Raw genomic sequence first — 21,422 nt, 5'->3', positions numbered from 1 at the left:
ACAATAATGCCTGGCCCTGGGGTATATCCAAGTGGCTTAATCATTGGACCCGGGGGGGGGGGGGGGACGGGGGGGAAACCGGAAACTCAATGTGCCCAATTTAGTAGATACCAAAACGCCTTTTTGTTTGAGTTACTAGACCTACCCAGGTCTAATCTGGGGACAGATAGGATCGAGGAGTACCAGTCTTCTATTGTAGGGGGCAAAGGGTCTTTCCATCTTCTACATATCTCCCTCCTAGCAAGCAAGATAGAATAGAAAACTAGCTTCTTCTCTGAGCTTTGGAGACCCTCCATAATGCCAAAGATGATCAGTGGGAGATCGAGGACTATCCTTGAGTTCAAAGATAGGGACACAGTTCTTTTTATGTCCTCCCAAAAAGTTGACAAAACGGGACACTCAAAAAACATATGACAGTCCGAAACAGCTACCTTACCACATTTAGGGCATGCTACCTGGCTCCCCTGTGTAAATTTCAAAAGTCTTAATGGAGAGTAGTAGGCCCTGTGAATAGTAAAGATGTGATTTCTACGGAGCCAGGATGGTTTCACTACCTCCCACAACATTCCACAGGATAGGCTCCAAAGGCTTTGTAGATTACGCCCCATTATGGTTGATGACCAAAGATCCTCTGGTAGTGAGAAAGCTCCATCCCTTTCCTCCATAATCAGGTTGTACCATGTTGAAATTTCCTTTTTAGCAGGAGGTTTATCAACCAAGGATGATATTAATTGGCTGTAACCTCCTATGGGGAATTTATTTCCACGCGTTGTACGGGAAGCATATGCGTGGGACCAGCTGTCTATTTGCAAATATTTAAACCTAGCAAAGTTTATGCCAATGATGTTTCTAAGATACTCCCACGGAAGTAGCTCTCCTTCTATAAACAAATCCCCCCAAACAACCAATCCAGCTTCCTTAATTGGTGTCGCTAGACTATCTCTCAACCAGGTGGGGGTCTCAGGGAGATCCCACAGTGGAGTCCTACTGTTGTAATACCCTACCTTAATAGTTTTAGTTATCTGTGCCCACATTTTGGCCAATCCTTGCAGAGTCTTCAACTTAATTTTTTTTTAAAACTTGGGGTCCCCAAACTTAAACAAAAACCCTAAATGACTAACCCCTTCACCTGTGAGAAGTGTGGAATACAAAGAATCGACCCCGTGCCCTGATGGATTTTTAAGAAGCACTCTGACATGTGATAATTGAAATGCCCATACATATAATTGGAAATCTGGGGCCGCGATTCCACCTTTTTCTCTGCCCCTCCTAAGCTTTTTCCAGGAGATCCTCGAAAGTCGGTTACTCCAGATGAAGGAGTTAATATCAGATTGTAGTTTATTTATTAATAAGGGATCAAAATATAACGGAATAGTGTTAAAAAGAAAAGAAACCTTAGGTAGGATAGACATTTTACTTAAATTAACCCTTCCTAAAAATGATAAGGGAAGTTGTGCCCATGACGATAGTAATTTACGGCATTCCTTAGCTACAGCAGCAACATTTATCTTGGCTATCTGATTGATATCTTTGATGATGTTAATACCCAGGTATCTCAACTTATTCCCCGGGCGTATCGTGATATCCGCTGGAATCTGATCTACATTCCAAATCAACATCTCTGTTTTATCAGGGTTGATCTGGTACCCAGAGATTTCACCAAACTCCGAGGCAAGCTTTCAAACTGCTGGAAGCGCGGTGTGTACCTCTGAGGTGTATACCAGAATGTCATCGGCATATAGGGCCACCTTTCTCTCCCACCCCTTATACATGAACGGTCTGATGTTAATGTTCTCCCTTAGACTCTGGGCAAATGGTTCAATGTACAGATCGAACAGGAGTGGGGAGAGAGGGCAGCCCTGCCTGGTACCTCTCAAGATGTTCAAAGGCTCAGATAGTATACCATTTACCAAAATGCAGGCACTCGGATTCTGGTACAAGAGGGTAATTGCTCTCCGCATCTTTTCACCCACTCTGAACTTCGCCAAGGCCTCCGACAGGTAAACCCAGTTCACCCTGTCAAAGGCCTTGGTTGCGTCCAGCGTGAGTATCGTTAAGGGGAGGGACTCCAGAGAGGCCATATCTATTGCCCCTATTAGATCATAAGTTCATTCGTATAATTGTCGTCCCTTCACAAACCCTTTCTGATCTGAATGAAGGATTCCAGGAGCCACCATTGCTAGTCTCTTAGCAAGTATTGTGGTAAAGATCTTATAATCCACATTCAGAATTGATATGGGTCTGTACGACCCACATGCGGAAGGCACCTTTCCAGGCTTTAGGATTAAGGTTATAGAGGCATTATCCCAAAATAGTGGAGGGCGCACACCGTCCTGTAGAATTTGATTAAATAAAATTGTCAAAAAGGGGGCTAGTTCTTGCACTAATGCTCTGTAGATTTCTGCTGGTAGACCGTCCGGTCCTGCAGCCTTCCCTTTTTTTGCACATTGAACGGCTTTTTCAACTTCTCCCTCTGAGATTATACTATCCATATATTCACTCTGTTCACTCGATAGAGTTGGTAAAGCTATTTGATTCAGCCATTTCCTAATTTGGCCAGGTTCAGTTATTTTATCTTCATGATAAATTTCCTGGAAACAGTCTCTAAAAGCCTGTCTTATATCCATATCTGATGTTTTTGATATGTTGTTAACCGTGATCAAATCTATGTTGTTGCGAATTTGATCGGTTTTGGATTTCCAGGCTAATAATTTCCCTGCGCCCTCACCGTATTCAAAATGGGCGATCTTACTAGCGTCCCATCTTTCTTGAACACGCTGGTTCAAGATTGAGGTTAATTGCCCCTTTAAGGAGAGAAGTTTATTTTGTAAATTTGATAAAAGAGTTGCCGATGAGGCCCCGTTGGTATCAATATCATATTGAAGATTAGCTATGTTTGCTTCAACCGAAGCAACAGCCTCCCTATACTCCCTCCTTCTATAGGACACCTTAGCGGTGATAAGGCCTCATAAGAATGCCTTTAGGGAGTCCCAGACAATACCATTGTCAACTGACCCAACATTCTCATTAAGAAAGTGCCGGACCTCCGTTTTAAGAAATAAGATGTCATCGGGGTGGGAGAGCAGGGAACGATCAAATGTCCATCTTCTACATGAAGCATTGGGGGCTACTAATAAATCCAATACCACGGCCGCATGATCAGATAGGTGTATAGGTAAATAATGAATATCTTTAACAGCTGCCACTAAACTCTGGCTGACCAATACGAAATCAATCCGAGATTGATGATGATATTTATAATTTCTAAAAGAGACCCCCTGCTGAGTCCCAGACCTTTCCCTCCAGACGTTCACATACCCAAACTGCTTCATCGAACTAAGCAAAAAAGACCTAGATTTTGAGGGGATACGGGACCGATTGTTTTGAGACTTGTCCAAAATTGGATCAAGTACAATGTTAAAATCACCTGCGAATATTACAGGCTCAGGGAAAGATAAAAGGTGAATAAAGATGGTCTCTAATACTGTGGGGTCATCTTGATTCGGGCCATAGTACCCCACCAAGGTAAATTGAGCCCCCAAGATGTTTAATAATGCAATGACCCATCTACTCCCAGGGTCTACCATGGAATTTAACAATCTTTCCTTTAGCTGTTTTTTTAAAAATCAAGGATACTCCCCTTGTATTTGTACTTTGGGAGGTAGAAACCGCAAAATCGATCCACCTATTTTTCTTCACCCAATCAGCTAACTCAAGTTGGGTCAGATGAGTTTCCTGGAGCAGAATCACCTGCACGTCCATATCCCGGAGATACTGGAACAATTTTCAAGCTCTGGGTTTAGTCCGCAGGCCATTTATGTTCCAGGAACATATCTTTAGATTAGCCATCCCCAATGAAGAAGAAAAAAACAAAAATCAGCCAAGCTCTTACCATATAGCAGTGCTGAGAGCTGGGAATACCGCTATACCACTTGAACCAGGGCTCTAACCAGAACAAACTCATCTCCAGGCCATACAATGCCCACTGAACTTCATAGAACAACGTATTAAAGTGACAAATGAGATTTTGTTTTATTTTTAACCCCCCCACCCGACCTCCCCGCTCCTTCCCACCCCCCCTCCCGTGGAGAACCCTAGATGTATCTAACCGGATCAAATCCAGTAGATGGCACCCCCACTACGGACCTCGACTCACCCACCCGGTCCCAACCTAAACCGGAACCGAACCCTTTGTGTAAAGGCCATTTTATGTGCTAGAAGATATGGAAGGATAAAGGTAATAGAAATGACCAAATATTATTCTCACTTATTTATTTTTTTATATATTTTTTTCTTTTTTCTATTGAGTGCATATATATGTATAACTACCAGGTTTTTTCCCCGTTTTACTCTCCTTTTTTTAAAAAATTTTTTTAGTATCAAGTATCAAAACCTTTAACTGTATTCCTAAACAAAAAGGGGAGACCCCACAATTTGCATTACTAAGGGCCCTCTGAAACCCGTTCTCCCCTATAGTGCAGAAGCCTTATTACCCAGCTCCAACAGAAGCTCATCCGCTGCCTGCACTGTCCTAATGTTATACATTTTATTATTATGCATAACTTTTAACGCTGCAGGAAAAGTTATCTTTGCTGTAGCGCCCGCCCTCCTGAAAGCATCTAAACGCCTACCTAGTTCCCACTGTCTCTTAAGTGTGACACTGGCCAGGTCTGATCTTATTTGAAAAGAGAATCCCTTCCCTGATAGAGATTTCTGTTTAAGAGCTTGGTTGAGAATTTGTTCCTTGAGGGCATATGTGTGGAAGTTAATCAGGATCTTACGAGGTTTAGTCCTTTGTGGGTTATGTTTAAAAGGTTCTCTGTGCACCCGTTGGATGTCAGTGGTGAGCTCCTCTACTGAACATCCTAGGCTTAGTGAAACCTTCAAAAGCTGGACCATGAACTGTTTAATTTCAGAACCCTCAGATCCTTCAGGCACATTGAGGACCCGTATGTTACTGCGTCTGGCGTTATTCTCTAACACCTCCATCCTGTCCTGAAGGGTTTGGTCCTCTCTCTTTAACTTCACTATGTCCTCCTCAGCCTTGTCAACATGCAGTGACAATGCTCCCATATTCTCTTCTAGTATGCCTGTTCTTGATGCCAGGCCCTCTAGTTTGGTATCAAGGGACTCGTAATAACTCCTCATCTCCGCTTGATTAGCCGAGGACTCCTCAAACCCCCTCCTTATATCTTGGGAAAGTGTAGAAAACATTGCCATCAACGACTCTGCTGTGATGCAACTGCGGTATCTATTTGTGCTAAACTAGCAGAGGCACTCTGCGCAGGAGTCTGCAATGAGAGCTCATCACCGACTTTGCTTACAATGGGGCATTCGCCTCTTGTTCCAGTTTCAGTTACCAACTCCTCTGTAGTGTCAGCAAAAATCCTGACGGGAGGCTCCAACACCATCTGTTCTTGCCAATCGGGACCTGTACCCCCTTGGGCTTCCGGCGCTGTTCATATTTATATTCATCCCCTCTTCAACCAAATTCGAGGCTGATGGTAAGCTGTTTGCTGCAAATGATTCACTCCCACTTCCTAGAGAGTCTAAAATACCAACCGGGAGTTCAGTTTGAGGTATTACAGGCACTGTAGGCATTGCAGATACTACACCTTCATATGCTGAGGGCGGGAGGGTAGTTGTGCCCAAATCTGGATTAGTATACGGAGCCAAAGACAAGCCCACTGTAGGTTGAGAGTTAAGAGCAGTATCCTGCTCCATTGCAAGCGATGGGCCAGCATATACGCCATAATTGAGGACTGCCATTTCCTGGTTCTTAGAAAGGCGTAACACTTGCGGCAAAGCCTTAAAATATGAGCGTAATGATGGTGTAATTTTAGAACCTAGTTCTGTAGCAATTACGCTCTTAGTGTTTGCCTTGGTTTTAGCCTTTACTTTAGCAGTGTTTGAGCGTGTCCCCTTACTCTTCACCTCAGTTGTTAAGAAAGAAGACCCACTTTCCTTCAGTGCTGGTTGCTTAATAGATGGAGTTGCTGGCACTTTCCCTCCTCTCTTACCACTTTGCCCCTTAGACCTGGTTTTGATCTGAGTGGAAGAACACAAATCAGGGCTGTCTACCTCTTGAGGGCCCCCCCTACCACCGCTGAAACACCTTTCCGCCACTTCGGAAGCCACTCTCTCAGGAGGTACTGACGCTGACAACTCACCGCTTCTGGTTGAAATCCCACAAGAAACTCTCACCAGGTTTCGGGCTCTTCTCCCCCTCCTCAGCTCCAGGGCTGCTACAGACCACCGCCGCGGTATCACAGGAGGAAGCTCGCTCCTCAAAACCGCGTGTAGCGTCTCCTCGCCTCCGCCGACTCCAGCCACATCAAAGGGAATTACAGCGGCATCGCTGTAATCGAACACAGACGCCGGGTCAAAAAGATTTACCGCCGTACCGTAGTCACCGACCCCCGACGCTGACGCTGGATCCTGGAAGACTGCCGCAGTTACGCGGCTGCAGTAACAGGGCATAGACACGGTGAAAGGACTCCCGCTCTAAGGTAACCAGTTCAAATTCGAAAATCGAAGCCTGCAGGTTTTTACATCTCTCCTATTGAAACGGGCAAAAATAGTGAAGGCGGTGAAATTATTTTGACGACCGCTTCTCGTTAGTAATGCAGGCCCGGTCCGGTCAGGCTAGGTCACCGAGTAAGGTAAACAGAGGTCCGCATCACGGAGCACCACGGCAGCTCAGCCGTCTGCCGCCATGTTCTCCCCCCAGAACTCCTCGAGCCGCACATTTTTTTTAACCACCATACAGGTACCAGTTATATTAAAAAATAAGTTTGACATCGTAATGGCCTTTTAAATTTCAATTTTCTTGCAAGGGCCCCCACTTAGCTTTAGAAGTCCATCCCTGTTTTCAGGTGTATGCCCGCCCTCCATCAAACCAAGTTTTTAGAGGGCGAGGACTGGTCAATGATGAAGGATCAAAACAGGAGGACCCAAAAATATTGGGTTCAGAGACCTAGCTTGTGTAATGGTCCCTGATTTAAATTAATCAGTACTGACCAAAAAAGAAAGAAAATTTTCTTTCTAGTGTCCCCTCACTCACCGGGGTTTCCCCACAGTGACATGCTTCATCATTGGGGCCATCCCAGTTCTCTACGAAAAGGGGCGTGCTGCGACTCACAGACTACGCAGGAGCACTTGATAGTGTAGGACTATGTGTGGTGCAAGTGAGAATGGTGGAGTGGGTGTGAGTGATTAAAAATACCGTGCTAGTGGGCCTCAACAACTTTATTCACTGCTCCTAGGTAGGTATATTAAAAGGGGTGACACCGTATTTTAACCTGTAATGAAGGTTAAATCAGTGTTTGGTCGACATGTTTCAAGCTCCCCAAGCTTTTCTTCAGGACCATACAGGGACCAGCCCTGTATATGCCACTCCTGTCAGTTCTTAAATTAAGGGTGAAAATATTGCATATATTACTAATACTTAACGCTGTTTATACTAAAACATGCGTATCATACATACGTTTTGTACTGTTTTGTTGTCTCTGTAAAAATAACAACACATGGTTAGTTGCAAAACCCCCCCATCTCGTAAATACGCTGAAGGGTTCCACATTTTTACCTTCATGCTGCATGCTACATTATATGGTGATTGTTTTGCCCCATATTGGTGCGTGCAGACTTTCAGGTCCGGTGCTCAATACATAAAAATAGTGGCGATTGTGGTTTGTGAATTCACACATATAAACTACACAGGACTTAATATGACAGTAGACAAAAGACACTCATAAAAGGAACATAGATCTTATTCCGATTTCAAAGATTGCATATTTACATTTTGTACGGCTTATTCGCACTTCATGATCACTGGAGGGGGGCAGGGTCACCTAATGGAATCATTGCTGTCAAATGGAAAAAGCGATATTAGGCTTCCACCCTTACTCTTACTGCTTGTGTAGACGTGAGTCGGCAGGTCAGAGTTTTCCGTTTCTAAGACGGAAAAAGGATACTTACTTCCTTCGCGGTGAGACCGCACAGAAATACCTATGGGTTCCCCTCTGGACCGCATGTTACTGCGCGGTATGTCTGGAGTGATTATAAATCGTTGGCACTTCCGGGATGCGTAAGGCCAGCACTAGACTGCTAGTATGCTATTCATGCGATTAGTAAAGTTTTGATTGAAAAAAAGGGAAGAAAAGAATTGTTAAGTAGCACGATTCACATCATAATTCAGTTTACCATTAGAGGCAGTTTTTTCATTATAATTTGGCCTCAGTATAAACAAGCACTGGCGTTGCCAATAGGTTTTGCATTTGGAAAGTTGGAGCTATTGGTTTTGTAAATGACATTTTATATTTATATCTAGAATGTGGCATTAAAACCAGCTCTTTAGTTAATTTATAATTAAAAACAACCTGTAGTTGTCTTGATACGGAATTTAAAACTTACAAAAACATCTCTAAAGTACTGAAGCGCATCAAATAATGTGTTCTTTTTAAATAAAAAAATAACTCCATGGCACTGCACAAAAGGTGTATCTTCATGAATCTGTTGTGTACTGTGTTCTTGTGGACTGGGTATTGTTGTCGAAGAGTGGTTTTGATTTATTTTTTCCCTAAAAATCTCTTTAAATTAAGTATTTTAAAAGTTTTGAAGCTGCATCTTTATAGAGTGTTTTACTCTGCGCCCTTTATTGCCCCAATGACTTTGTTTGCCCCTATGAACAATGAAAATATTCGCTGTGAAATATTGATTTTGCACTTACAGTTTTTGTACTTTAAACGTAAGGAAACCTCTATAACATGTGTCTTGTGCGGGTGGGTCGTAATGCCTCTCCCCTCCCTCAACAATTGTAATAAACAGCATTTATCATTTAGGCCTCGATTTTGAATCCGGCGCTGAAGTCAAACCAGAGAGCAGGGGCTAAATTCGAGGGTTGAGATAAAGTGCTGTAAAGTGCGTCTTTCTGCAGAGATGTATGAGAGGAATGTGTGAGAGGGCAGGCGCGGTCTCTTAACCCGGCACTACTCCAGTAATAACAGGCACTTTGACCTTTGAACTGTAATAATAAATGTGCGGACGCTGTCTTATTTCGACACTTTCTCCAAATAACCAGTTTTATTGGGCGACAAGTACTGTCCAAACTCTCACCACTGCCTTTTCTTTTCACAAGGCCCCTGTGGGCTTCCCGTTCATTGGTGAAGGGGGTGTGATATTATAGCGCCCACTGGTGTGTGCAGAGCTTGCCTTTGTGTCGGCCTGCTCCAATTAAAGGGAGAAGGTGTTGGCTTCCCCCAGTCACACCCAAGGGCACTTTTGGTGGCCCTGCGATAAAAGTGACAGTACTTTGAAGGAGCACTTTAGCAGGCTGGTGGGACTTCTTCCTAATTCATTTGCCCCCACCCCTCCCCTCCCCCCTTAATTGCTGATCACCCTCTAAGCTTCGGCGCTTCCTTACCGGGGGAGGCTGGTAATGCTGATCTCATGGGTCCCAGCTGGGAATCCTAGCCTTGTTTGTGGAAGGCCTGCGCTTATCTAATGCTTCGAGGCCCTGCGTCTGTCGAGGCGGCCGATAGCGCTCTCCGTCTCCGAGGCCCCTTCGGAGGTTTGTAATGTAATGTAATGTAATAAATTCTTTATTTAGATATAAAACATATCTTTAAAAGATTCTTCCAGCACGTTAATACAATCTTACAGCTTAAAAGAGATTAAAAAATAAAGAAAATAAAAACAGAATAAAATGTGACTTTCTTATCAGTGCTTACTGCAACATATCAATTTAAAAATAGCACTACCGGACAATGCAAATGGGGTTAGGAACACATTATGCTACACAGCAGTCCAATTTTTCTAGAAGCCTGTAGGCATACTGAACGAATTTGGCCAATTTTCGGAGGTGTTGCTGGCAACATTGGAGTTTAAGAAGCAAAGAAAGACACGCAATCCTTCCCTAAACACCGGCCCCCTCCCCATACCCCCACCGACCCCTCCCCCGTCGTTTCACTATCGGTCATGTTTTTATTTATTTATTTATTTATTTATGCATTTTTATATAGCGCGGACTTTACCCGAAGGTGTCAGAGCGCTTCACAAAAGGAACAGAAATGAAACATAATGAGAAACATTACAAAAGAACAGATTACAAAAGCATACGTTACGTTACATAAGGTAATAGTGACAATTGTGAGCAAACAAAATACATGAGGTAGTAAAAATTGTGAGCAACCAAAAATACATGAGGTAGTAAAGGTAATAGTGACAATTGTGAGCAAACAAAATACATGAGGTAGTAAAAATTGTGAGCAACCATATGAGCATCTTGACTACAAGTCCCAGAATTCATTGCAGAGTTAACTAAAATCCCATGACTACAACACGGTGTCCTTGATGACAGGGAGTCATCTGGTTAGTGGCCCTTTCTTCTAAAGACAGACATGTCCTTTAAACAACCCAATGTGACCTTTCCCCCTAAAAACGAGTGTTTCTCTAATTATTTGTCCAATTGTCGGAACAGGATTTGGAATGCTCTGGCGCTGGCTGCATTAAGGGGGCAGGGAGGCGGAGTTCCCGGAGTCAGCAGGGGTGCGAATCTGTTTGCAATCTGAGGTACAATGTCTGCTGCATTCGGACAGCCAATCAGCAAATGATGCAAGGGAGGAGTAAGTATTGAAGAGGCATTGTCGCCTTATTAAGGGTGAGGTTGTGTTTGTGCCAAGTGAGGGTGGCGGGGGCTCAATGCAAAGCGGGAAGGGGTGGGTGCAAAAAAAGAGCTTCAAGGAAAACAAAAAACAAGCAATAGCGAAATGAAACAAGTCGGATAGGGGTGGACAAACAAAAGCGCGGAGATGCCGGTCTTATGGCCAATTGAGCGCTACGCCAGTTGCACGCTAAAAAATAACAAGCTTGGTGCTGGGACATTAGGCAGGGTTCCCGGGTTTGGGCGAACAGCTTTAAAGGGCCTCGAGTGTGCAACTGGACCACGCCTTTGTGTGCCGGACTTCAGCATACATGTCAACATCCCCGAATCAGGCGGGAGACTACTGATTTCAAGGATAGACTTCCACCTGCTGATTGCTGCCTGCAAAAACCAGATTCCTTGGCGGCTTCAGACAGCAAGGACTGGTCTTGTTTTACTCGAATTATGAACTGCCAGTAAACTGCTCCTGCAGGCCCCCTTTTTATCACGTTCTCTCTACCTGCCATAGCAATTTCTCTGTGCTCCTGACAGGCAAGGAAAAAATCTATATTAGTATTTCTGATATCCACTCCTGCAGCAGCACACTTGCAAGTCACCATACATGCCAATAGACCGACGTAGGCAGCAAAAGAAGTTAATAGGAGAAATACATAATCCCGATTATTTTAAAAAAATCTTCAATTTTTCTTTTCCAAAATATTGCCATGTACACTTCTGTGTGGCTGGACCAGCCCCTCTGTTACCACGGGTCTCCTCAGTGCAAAGCCCCACGTCCCTACAGTGGCAGGGCTAGGAGAATGGCTTCCCTCTGATATGTGGTATTGTCTGTACACTGGGGTGTCTGAAGCGGAAGCGGAACATACATGTCAGGTCTGAAGGGGGGTGATGGAAGCGGGAAAGCAGTTGTGTATGGATTTTCGTGGCTACCTCCAGTCCAGTGCGATGCTTCTTCCAGTCACGCAGCTCTGCCTGGATGAAAGGGCAAGCTTTGCTTCGCTCACACCAGATGCTTTGATATGAGTGGCACTGCTGGCCTCTCTATAGCATGTTTGCAAAGATGTTGAGTTTGAAAGCATGCTGTCATTTACTTCTTAGTGCTGTTGCTGTGTAAACATCGAATGTGGGATATTGGAGGCGTTGGTTTTTAATCACTGAAAGTTGCCCAAGTCTGTGTGTAGCGCAAACCGTGGCATTCATATCTGTCGCGTTACAGATGTGAAAACAAAACGGTGTTGCTATAACACTAATTCTTTGCGTGATGGTAGCATCTCAAACTTTTTTCTCATCAGGATTGCGATTTATTTGACTATGCGCCGTCGGCAGTGACACCATGTTTTGATTTTAGTTTCTGTTGACACCATCAGTACTGTATCCCCATCGTTATTTATTTCTTCCCTCTTTCCCTCTCCCGCTGCAGTCACACGAGAACAGAGCTAATTTCATCTGCACCGGCCCCTGCGGCTGGAGTGTGTTGCGGTGTAGTGCCAACTGCCCCCGCCCCCCCCCCCCATCCTCGGGAACGCGTTTGGCAATTGGGTGGAAAGAAATACCTTTATCCCGAAAGTACTAATCAATTTAAAGTAATACCCCCAAGTGTACAAGGCAGCTAGCTGGGTTTGTGTTTTAAATGAGCATGTTTACAGTCTTATATATATGAGTCTGAACCACGAGAGAAATACAAATCCTCACTGGCTAAGTATAACAAGAAGGACTGGAGGGGAGGGGAGAAAGGCAGCAGCAGATGAGCCTGATTAAAGCTGATGAAAAGGGAGGGGGAGGAGGGAGTGCGATGCGAGCAGCAGCAGGGAAGGAGGCGGAGAGGAGGCTCTGATGGAGAGCGATGTAAAGCCATGCTTTGCAGCGAAACGTAACAAGAAGAGACATGGATAAAACAAGATGGTGGCTGTTTCACGCTGTACCACATTTGGAAGAAAAAGTCAAGCGTGAGCAGGAGGGGGCAAAAGGAGAGAAAGAGAGAGAGAGAAAAGTAAAGCGCGAGCCAGAGAGAGACAGGGCCGTGAACAGGGATGTAATTAGGGGGGAGGAGGGACGGAACTGAAGTGCTGGTGGGCAGAAAGGACGGCCGTGGGAGGTGGGAGGCGGATTAGGGAGATGCGCGTTGGAAGAAAAAGTAAAGCGTGAGCAGGAGTGGGCAAAAGGAGAGAAAGAGAGAGAGAGAGAGAGAGAGAAAAGTAAAGCGCGAGCCAGAGAGAGACAGGGCCGTGAACAGGGATGTAATTAGGGGGGAGGAGGGACGGAACTGAAGTGCTGGTGGGCAGAAAGGACGGCCGTGGGAGGTGGGAGGCGGATTAGGGAGATGCGCGTGCTTGTGTGGTCACGTGACCCGCTTTTGTGGCCACGTGACCTCACATGCACTGTGAAGAAACCGCAGTGGTTTCACTAGTCGATCGAGCCCTTGAATTTTCGCCTATTACATTCGCAAGCGAATGATAATAGGCGAAACCTAAAAACGATATTAAGAGACGGTATTCAGAGATCAAGTATATACCAAAATTAATTCTGCTTATAATCTTCGTTGGGTTTGTCTGTACATAGAGTCGGAAAGTGTCTTTTGTTAATTTCGTTTTCCACACATTTTTCTGGCTAAGAAAGAGGGCTCCGATATTTGCCATAGGTTACAGGTATTTACTACAAGGAGTCTAAAATGCAGCGGCCATCTTGGAGAGGTTCTTTCTGAGTACCTTGTTATAAAAACTGGGTTTGATCTCTTAAGTGTTCTTTACCTAGTGCATGGATCAATTCGGCTCCCCTGTTTACTTACTGAATGCACCCCAAGGAATGTCATCGTTGAGTCCTTGTGAAACTACACCATCATAAAGGAAGACCCAACAGAACGCCTGAGGGTATCCATAGCATACCTAATTGAGGAATCTCTTGCAAATGACTGGATAAGCAAGAAGGAAGCAGACTTCCTGGTGAACAAGAAACCGATAGTTCCATATTTTTATACCATTCCCAAGATCCACAAGCGACTGGAAAAACCTCCTGGGAGACCTATAGTCTCGGGAATTGGATCAATCTTGGAACCTCTTTCCAAATATGCGGATGCATTTCTAAGACCACTAGTACAAGGGACTGACACTTATCTTAAAGATACTAAGGACGTTCTGTGCCTTCTGAAAGAACAGACTTTTGACCCCACATCCAGTATTCTCATCAGTCTGGATGTGGAGAGTCTATATACAAGCCTTCCACACCAACAAACCCTCGAAATACTCGAGGAAGTCCTTTTCGATGGCGATTGGAAATACCACAATCCACGCCATGTAGTGATGGAGTGCTGTCATTTAGCCCTTACAGAGAACTTTTTTCGTTTTGAGGAGACATTGTATCAACAACGCCATGGGACCAGCATGGGCAGCACCTTCGCGCCGAGTATAGCTGGACTGTACGTTCATCATTTGGAGAAGAATAAAATACTGAACAACGAAAACCCCTATAGGCACCATATAAAATTATGGAAACGCTATATAGACAATGTCCTATTGATTTGGCAAGGGACTGAAGAGCAAGCAATGTTTTCTTCATCTGGCTCAATGCACAAGATGATTTCCTCAACTTCACTAACACCATGAGTAGATCACATTTGGTGTTCTTAGATTTGAATATCTGGGCAGACTCAGGCATACTGACCACAACAACACACTTCAAAGAAACTGCACGGAACTGCCTACTGGTCTATGATAGTTTTCACCCGTGACATCTAAAACAGAACCTTCCCTTCGGACAACTTTTGCGATTGCGAAGGAACTGTAGCAACAAGCAGGACTACTTCATACAAGCGGAAGATTTAAGTAAAAAACTACAAATCAGAAAGTACCCCAAAAAATTGGTGAAGGATGCAAAAAAGAGAGCAAGCAACAACGACAGGGATGCTTTGCTATAACCGAAAGTTAAGATCCCAACAGAAAATCAAAGACCCATCTGCATCACAACTTTCAACCAGGTCTCTGATAATGTAACAAAAATAGTGAAAAAACATTGGCCTATGATTAACAGTGGGGGATTAAACATACCAATGCCCATGTTTAGTCATCGCCGAGGTAAAAATCTTAGAGACTTTCTGGTGCATACCCGTCCCCTACCCACTGTCTCAACATTGAGACGTCAATCCCTACCCACTGGACACTACCCCTGTAATAATTGCAGTGTGTGCCATTTGACTACCATGACAAAATCAGTAACCTTCAATGACAACACGAAATGGGAATTACGCAATTTCTCAAATTGCAATACAAGCGGGTGGTTTACCTAATAACTTGTGTATGCAACCTACACTATGTGGGCATGACCACGAGAAAGGTGAGTACCCGCATCGTAGAACACAGAAGCAACATCCGTAGCAAGCGTGCCACTACCAGAATGACGAATCACTTCATAGAGAAAAAGCATACACCAAACGACCTCAGTTGGGTAGTTTTGGAGTGCGTCAAAAACAAAGAGAATGTTGAGAGGGTTTTGCACAAACGAGAACAAAGATGGGTTTTTAAATTGCAAACTGATTCACAAGGACTCAACGATGACATTCCTTGGGGTGCATTCAGTAAGTAAACAGGGGAGCCAAATTGATCCATGCACTAGGTAAAGAACACTTTAGACTCCTTGTAGTAAATACCTGTAACCTATAGCAAATATCGGAGCCCTCTTTCTTAGCCAGAAAAATGTGTGGAAAACGAAATTAACAAAAGACACTTTCCGACTCTATGTACCGACAAACCCAACGAAGATTATAAGCAGAATTAATTTTGGTATATACTTGATCTCTGAATACCGTCTCTTAATATCGTTTTTTATACTGAGGCCAAATTATAATGAAAAAACTGCCTCTAATGGTAAACTGAATTATGATGTGAATCGTGCTACTTAACGATTCTTTTCTTCCCTTTTTTTCAATCAAAACTTTACTAATCGCATGAATAGCATAATAGCAGGATGGCCGCGCTTAACGCGCAGTCTAGTGCTGCCCTTACGCATCCCGGAAGTGCCAACGATTTATAATCACTCCAAGACATACCGCGCAGTAACATGCGGTCCGGAGGGGAACCCATAGGTATTTCTGTGCGGTCTCACCGCGAAGGAAGTAAGTATCCTTTTTCCGTCTTAGAAACGGAAAACTCTGACCTGCCGACTGACGTCTACACAAGCGGTAAGAGTAAGGGTGGAAGCCTAATATCGCTTTTTCCATTTGACAGCAATGATTCCATTAGGTGACCCTGCCCCCCTCCAGTGATCATGAAGTGCGAATAAGCCTTACAAAATGTAAATATGCAATCTTTGAAATTGGAATAAGATCTATGTTCCTTTTATGTGTGTCTTTTGTCTACTGTCATATTAAGTCCTGTGTAGTTTATATGTGTGAATTCACAAACCACAATCGCCACTATTTTTATGTATTGAGCACCGGACCTGAAAGTCTGCACGCACCAATATGGGGCAAAACAATCACCATATAATGTAGCATGCAGCATGAAGGTAAAAATGTGGAACCCTTCAGCGTATTTATGAGATGGGGGGGGGGGGGTTTGCAACTAACCATGTGTTGGTATTTTTACAGAGACAACAAAACAGTACAAAACGTATGTATGATACGCATGTTTTAGTATAAACAGCGTTAAGTATAAGTAATATATGCAATATTTTCACCTTTAATTTAAGAACTGATAGGAGTGGCATATACAGGGCTGGTCCCTGTATGGTCCTGAAGAAAAGCTTGGGGAGCTTGAAACATGTCGACCAAACACTGATTTAACCTTCATTACAGGTTAAAATACAGTGACACCCCTTTTAATATACCTACCTAGGAGCAGTGAATAAAGTTGTTGAGGCCCACTAGCACGGTATTTTTAATCACTCACACTCACTACACCATTCTCACTTGCACCACACATAGTCCTTCACTATCAAGTGCTCCTGCGTAGTCCGTGAGTCGCAGCACGCCCCTTTTCGTAGAGAACCGGGATGGCCCCAATGATGAAGCATGTCACCGTGGGGAAACCCTGGTGAGTGAGGGGACACTAAAAAGAAATTTTTCTTTTTTTTTTGGTCAGTACTGATTAATTTAAATCAGGGACCATTACACAAGCTAGGTCTCTGAACCCAATATTTTTGGGTCCTACTGTTTTGATTACGTCCCTGGAGGCCGACCTAGTCTTTTGTTCCTCCTTCTCTCCCCCCCTTTTTCAGACAATGATGAAGGATGACACCAGGTGGTGTGTGAGACCAGTCTTTCACTTTTTGTGAGATACCTGCACTCACAAAATAACACTGTAGCACTTAGGTCACCATACTGGGAGCGGCTCTTTTTGTGTTAAACACTTTGGAAGTGCACCCACCCAGCTCCAATACACTAAATCCTGTCTGAGAGGTGCTCACACCTCCCTGTGACAGGATGCCTATTGTGCTGCCTTCCCCTGCTCGAGCTTGGCTCAGCAGCAGGAGGGCAGAAATGTGTCTCTGGTCAACAGCAACCATTTTGTGCTTTCCGGGTCGAGCAGGCTGGTACTGCACAAAGCTTGCTTCTGAAGGGTGGAATCATACCTCCCATACCGGTTACCGGTGCGGAGGTATGATTTCAAGGTGTTTAATACCAAGCACAACATGTTTTGTTTCAGCCGTTTTCGAGATAGCATTTACCACGCGGATATAATGCACCTCTACAGATATGACTGGCTGTGTCACAGACAACCAGGAAGAATGGTCTCCAAAGGCTGCATAAGGACTCTGAGCATGCAGGAGCACCTTCTTACATACAACCCAGCACCTTGCCTTCAGGATTGTTAAGGCCTGCTATAGGGGTGATTTATAGGTTTTAAGTGTAGTGACCTATAGATATAGTAAAACGATATCTAACGTAAGTGATGCATGCACCATCTTGCACAGGCTGCAATGGCAGTCCTGTAGTTCCATTTTGCATGGCCTCATATGGGTGGCATAGTACATGCTTCAGCCCATGGGAGGCCTCTGGGGTACCTATGCCCTTGGTACATGTGTCCCATATACTAGGGACTTATAAGGGTGCTCCAAAACAATAGAGGAAGTACAGAGGAAATGATAGAATCACCCTCCTTGCAGATCCAAATAAACAAAAAGATTCTATCAATGTGTGATGGTGATAAATATTAATTTTTGGTTTTTTTGCAAAATTATAAGTGTGGTGTTGGGCTCTCTCTCAGATTGGTGAGACGAGGGCACTATGTGCTTTTAAAATACCTCTCACACACTAAGAATCCCTTAGTGTCATGCTTCATCATTGGGGTCTTCCCGTCCCTCTACGGGGCGGGGCGTGCTACAACCTACGGATTACGTGGGAGCACTGTTTTTGTGACAGAAGGCTATGTGTTGGTGCAGTGTTGGTGATGTCAGTGAAGTGTAGGGACCTATTTATGTGAGTAAAAAGTTAAAAATTCCCTGGCTAGTAGAAAAAATAATGTATTCGCTTCTCTGGCTGGCAATGGTAAAAAGGGGTTGTGAGGTAGAGCTATTAGCTAACTACCAGGTCGACATGTTTCACAGGCAGTCCCCTACTGCCTGCTCATCAGGACCTCTGATGGTCCCTACTAAATGATACTCAGTTCTAAAGTTATTAGCCTAGAGTCCTACAAACTGGTAGCAAAAATAAGCTGTCAGTTTGAGCTTCAGGGCATGAGTTGGCCCTAGGTGAAGCGTAGTAAAATTTCCCCCAAAAATTGTGAAAATACTGACACATTGGTCTTTTTCAGGTCTAAGTTGCGTGCCTCATGAGCCGGCCCCAGTATTCAATCTGGAGTGTACCTAAGTACATTTTAATACATTTAGGGAAAAAGCAGATAGACTGGGGTCCTGATTAGCAGGATCCCAGTCAGACTAGTCAAAAACAGTATAACATCAAGCGCATAGTGGAGGTAACCAGAAGAAGCAGATCCTACTTTCAAACACTTGTGGTTTTTTAGGTAAAGTTATAGGCAATGGTACTTTCCCTGACACATTTTGGAAAATGTTTTCGTTCTCCTTGTTTGACTATCTTTCTTTACAAGTATGTCTTACCCCAAAGAATAAAGAATACTTCTGTCTCCCTCTGTCTTGCTTTCTTTTGCTCTCTCTCCCTATTTCCTTCCATTCAACACTGTCAATGATGTCAACATAGGTGAACTCTAACCTATGGCACTGCATGCACTGGAGTGTTTGATTTGAATGTCATATATAAAATTTTGTGGAGAATGGATTTAGTCACAGTGGGCCTCTTACTCCAAAATAAATGTGTTCAAAGCCTGGTATTTATCGGGTTGTGATTTCTCAGTCAAAAATAAAGGCAGTCTTATTTTCTTTGACAACTGTTTTTCTTTACTCCTTGTTTGAATATCTCTCTTCATGAGCTTGTCTTATTCCAAAGAATACAAATCTTTTCTATCCCTCTGTCTCTCTTTCTTTTTCTATCTCGCTACCTCTTTCCTTGGGTCTTAGCCCAAAGAATACAAATCTTCTCTCCCCCTGGTTTGCTTTCTTTTTCTCTCTCTCTTTCTCTTTCCTTCCATTCAACACTGTCAATGATGTCAATATGGGCAAACTCTAACCTACAGCATTTCATACACTGGAGAGTTTGATTTGAATGTCATATGTCAGTTTTCGTTCAGACTGCTCATGAGTCACTGAGGCTTAAGTGTTATGGTCTCTGACTCTAGCTCCAAAGGTAATGTTGTAGTGAAGGCAGACCTTTGCTTGCGCACATTGCTATGTTAGCATAAGCTTATTAGAAGTTTAAATGCCAGTTTGCCCTTTTGCCACTTTTGCACACGACACTGCAGGTAGCTGTTGTTGTAAGTTTGACAGCGTGAATATCTTCACATGAGAATGGCTTGTTTTCGACATCTCTAGACTTACACCGCAACCTTAGTCTGCATAGTGAGTGCTAAAGCCTCCAAGGTTATCATAACAAATGTTAGCTGTTATTCGGGCTGATCGGCTCACGCTTAGACACAACATACACTCAGCTGCAGTTAACTGAAATTCTGGCGCCTTACATACATGATTTTAGGCACTGTAAGAATTCAGTTTCCAGAGAGACAGAGAGCTTTTGCAGATCCTAATGTGATTCACTCCTGCTGATCTTGGAGGCATGGGATCCCCTATTCAAGCCTAAGAGACCTTCTATATTTTATAAAACATAGTTCCTAGGTAGGGAGGGTGGCATACAAGGCGCTATAAGACCTGTTTCCACCATCATTATAATATGATTTCTTCTTTTGTTATTTATGGAATTGTAACAATGCTGATCATATTATTTTTTATCATATGCCTGCTTATGTTAGCAAAAATACTGCATCTTAGAGCACGTTGTTAAAATAAACATTTTAAATTTTACTGTGTCTCTTTTTTACCCATGTTGTGGACTAGTATAAGAATAACAAACAAAAGAGTGTACTTGATTCCCACCATTCCTGAGAGTAACCTAAGTCGCATGTTCTGGGTTGTTTAATCATTGGTTACTTTTAATATAAGAAGAAGAGCTAATGTGACACTGATGCTAGTCGGTTAGGGGTTCTAGGTGTTGAGGTGAGTTTTTTGGTCTATCACAATTCACTGATGTCCTGGGTCTCTGTGCAAAGTTCTAGTGTATGAGCAGAATCCCTGCAACATGGCGCCCTTAACGTAGTGGTCTTATTTTTGAGACTCTCGAGTAGTGCTTATATCAGTCCACAACACCCTCACTATTGTTTCCGGTTGACAGTGGTGACGGATTGACCTACCTATAGTTACATAGGTTTTTTCAAGCTTGATAATTTAAAAAGGTTCAAACTTTGAGTTACTACCATTTAGTGCTGTGCTACATTTTTTTTGTACTTCTTCTCTACTGTGTCCTTATGGCTGACGTTGACACCCCACAGCATAGTAGGGTGGCCATCCGCAATCACTTGCTGGTGTATGGCGTCACTGTGGATGGCTTGGCAGTCGTTTTTGTGGTGAGTGCTGAAGCAGCTTACCCATTTGAGCTCTTCTACTCATGGGTTACCTTTCCTGCGGTAGATGCAGGTACCTTTTTGTTTCACGTTTATACTCCCACAGCCGTGCCTCTGCATTACACACTGTATAGGACACTGGAGATCCCTATTAATGCTTGGCAGCATCGCGTTTGGTTTGATGGCGCCCTTCCCCAGTCTTTAACGGCGGTTCGGTTAGGCCCTTTGTCTATTCTCGGGGCCAAGTGGCCGGTTATGGCCGCTTACACACCACATCCGCATTATCAACAAGTCACTATAGAAGAGATGCGTGTGCTCTATACCTCTTTGGTTAGAGTGCACCAGGCTTTAGTGCACTATGTAACACGCAACGTCCAGGTTGGGGCACCTGGTGCTGCAGCACGTCCAGTTGGACCGGCCGGGATAAAAATGAATCCCGTCATGGTGAATTTGGTTAGGGGCAAGCACCCCCAAGATAAGGATGATTGCCTTTCCTTCTTGCTGAGAAATTTGACCAACTGGAAGCATTGCTTCCTAACATGACTCCAGTTGAAAAACACAGGATTCTCACCATTAGTTTGCAGAAATACTTTAATACCAGAGGTTCCCGATTGGAAAACCTGGGGCAAGATTTTTGTGACAGTCTATGCTAAGTGCTTCGGCACTTCGTCTATGGCTGTCCTACCCTCCGTCATTAAGTGCGTGCAAGATGAACACGGAGCGGAGGCGGCTGTTGAATTGTGAATGAAACTCGTGGGAGTGTTTGACGTGGTTTCTGATCTAGTCCTTGCTAATGTCAAGGGTAATGC

General features: G+C 43.9%; 1 protein-coding gene across 5 annotated transcripts in view; it reads right to left on the bottom strand.

Moving 5' to 3' along the window:
- The window catches only part of LOC144798453 (uncharacterized), a 549,513-nt gene extending 542,790 nt beyond the window's left edge, over positions 1 to 6,723 (bottom strand). Inside the window, exon 1 of one of the 5 annotated variants that reach the window (XM_078669336.1) lies at positions 6,205 to 6,723. In XM_078669336.1, coding sequence (XP_078525462.1) covers positions 6,205 to 6,480 — 276 coding nt within the window. In that variant the 5' untranslated portion in view covers positions 6,481 to 6,723. Of the gene's footprint in view, positions 1 to 6,170 lie in introns of all 5 variants that reach the window. The other 4 variants (XM_078669335.1, XM_078669334.1, XM_078669333.1 and 1 more) reach the window with 4 other exon arrangements.
- Between the last annotated feature and the right edge of the window lie 14,699 nt (positions 6,724 to 21,422).

The sequence above is a fragment of the Lissotriton helveticus genome, chromosome 12 (genome assembly GCF_964261635.1).
Source record: "Lissotriton helveticus chromosome 12, aLisHel1.1, whole genome shotgun sequence".
NCBI classification, from domain to species: Eukaryota; Metazoa; Chordata; class Amphibia; order Caudata; family Salamandridae; genus Lissotriton; species Lissotriton helveticus.
The sequence above is the reverse complement of the archived record's forward strand: the minus strand, read 5'-3'. Positions and strand labels throughout refer to the sequence as shown.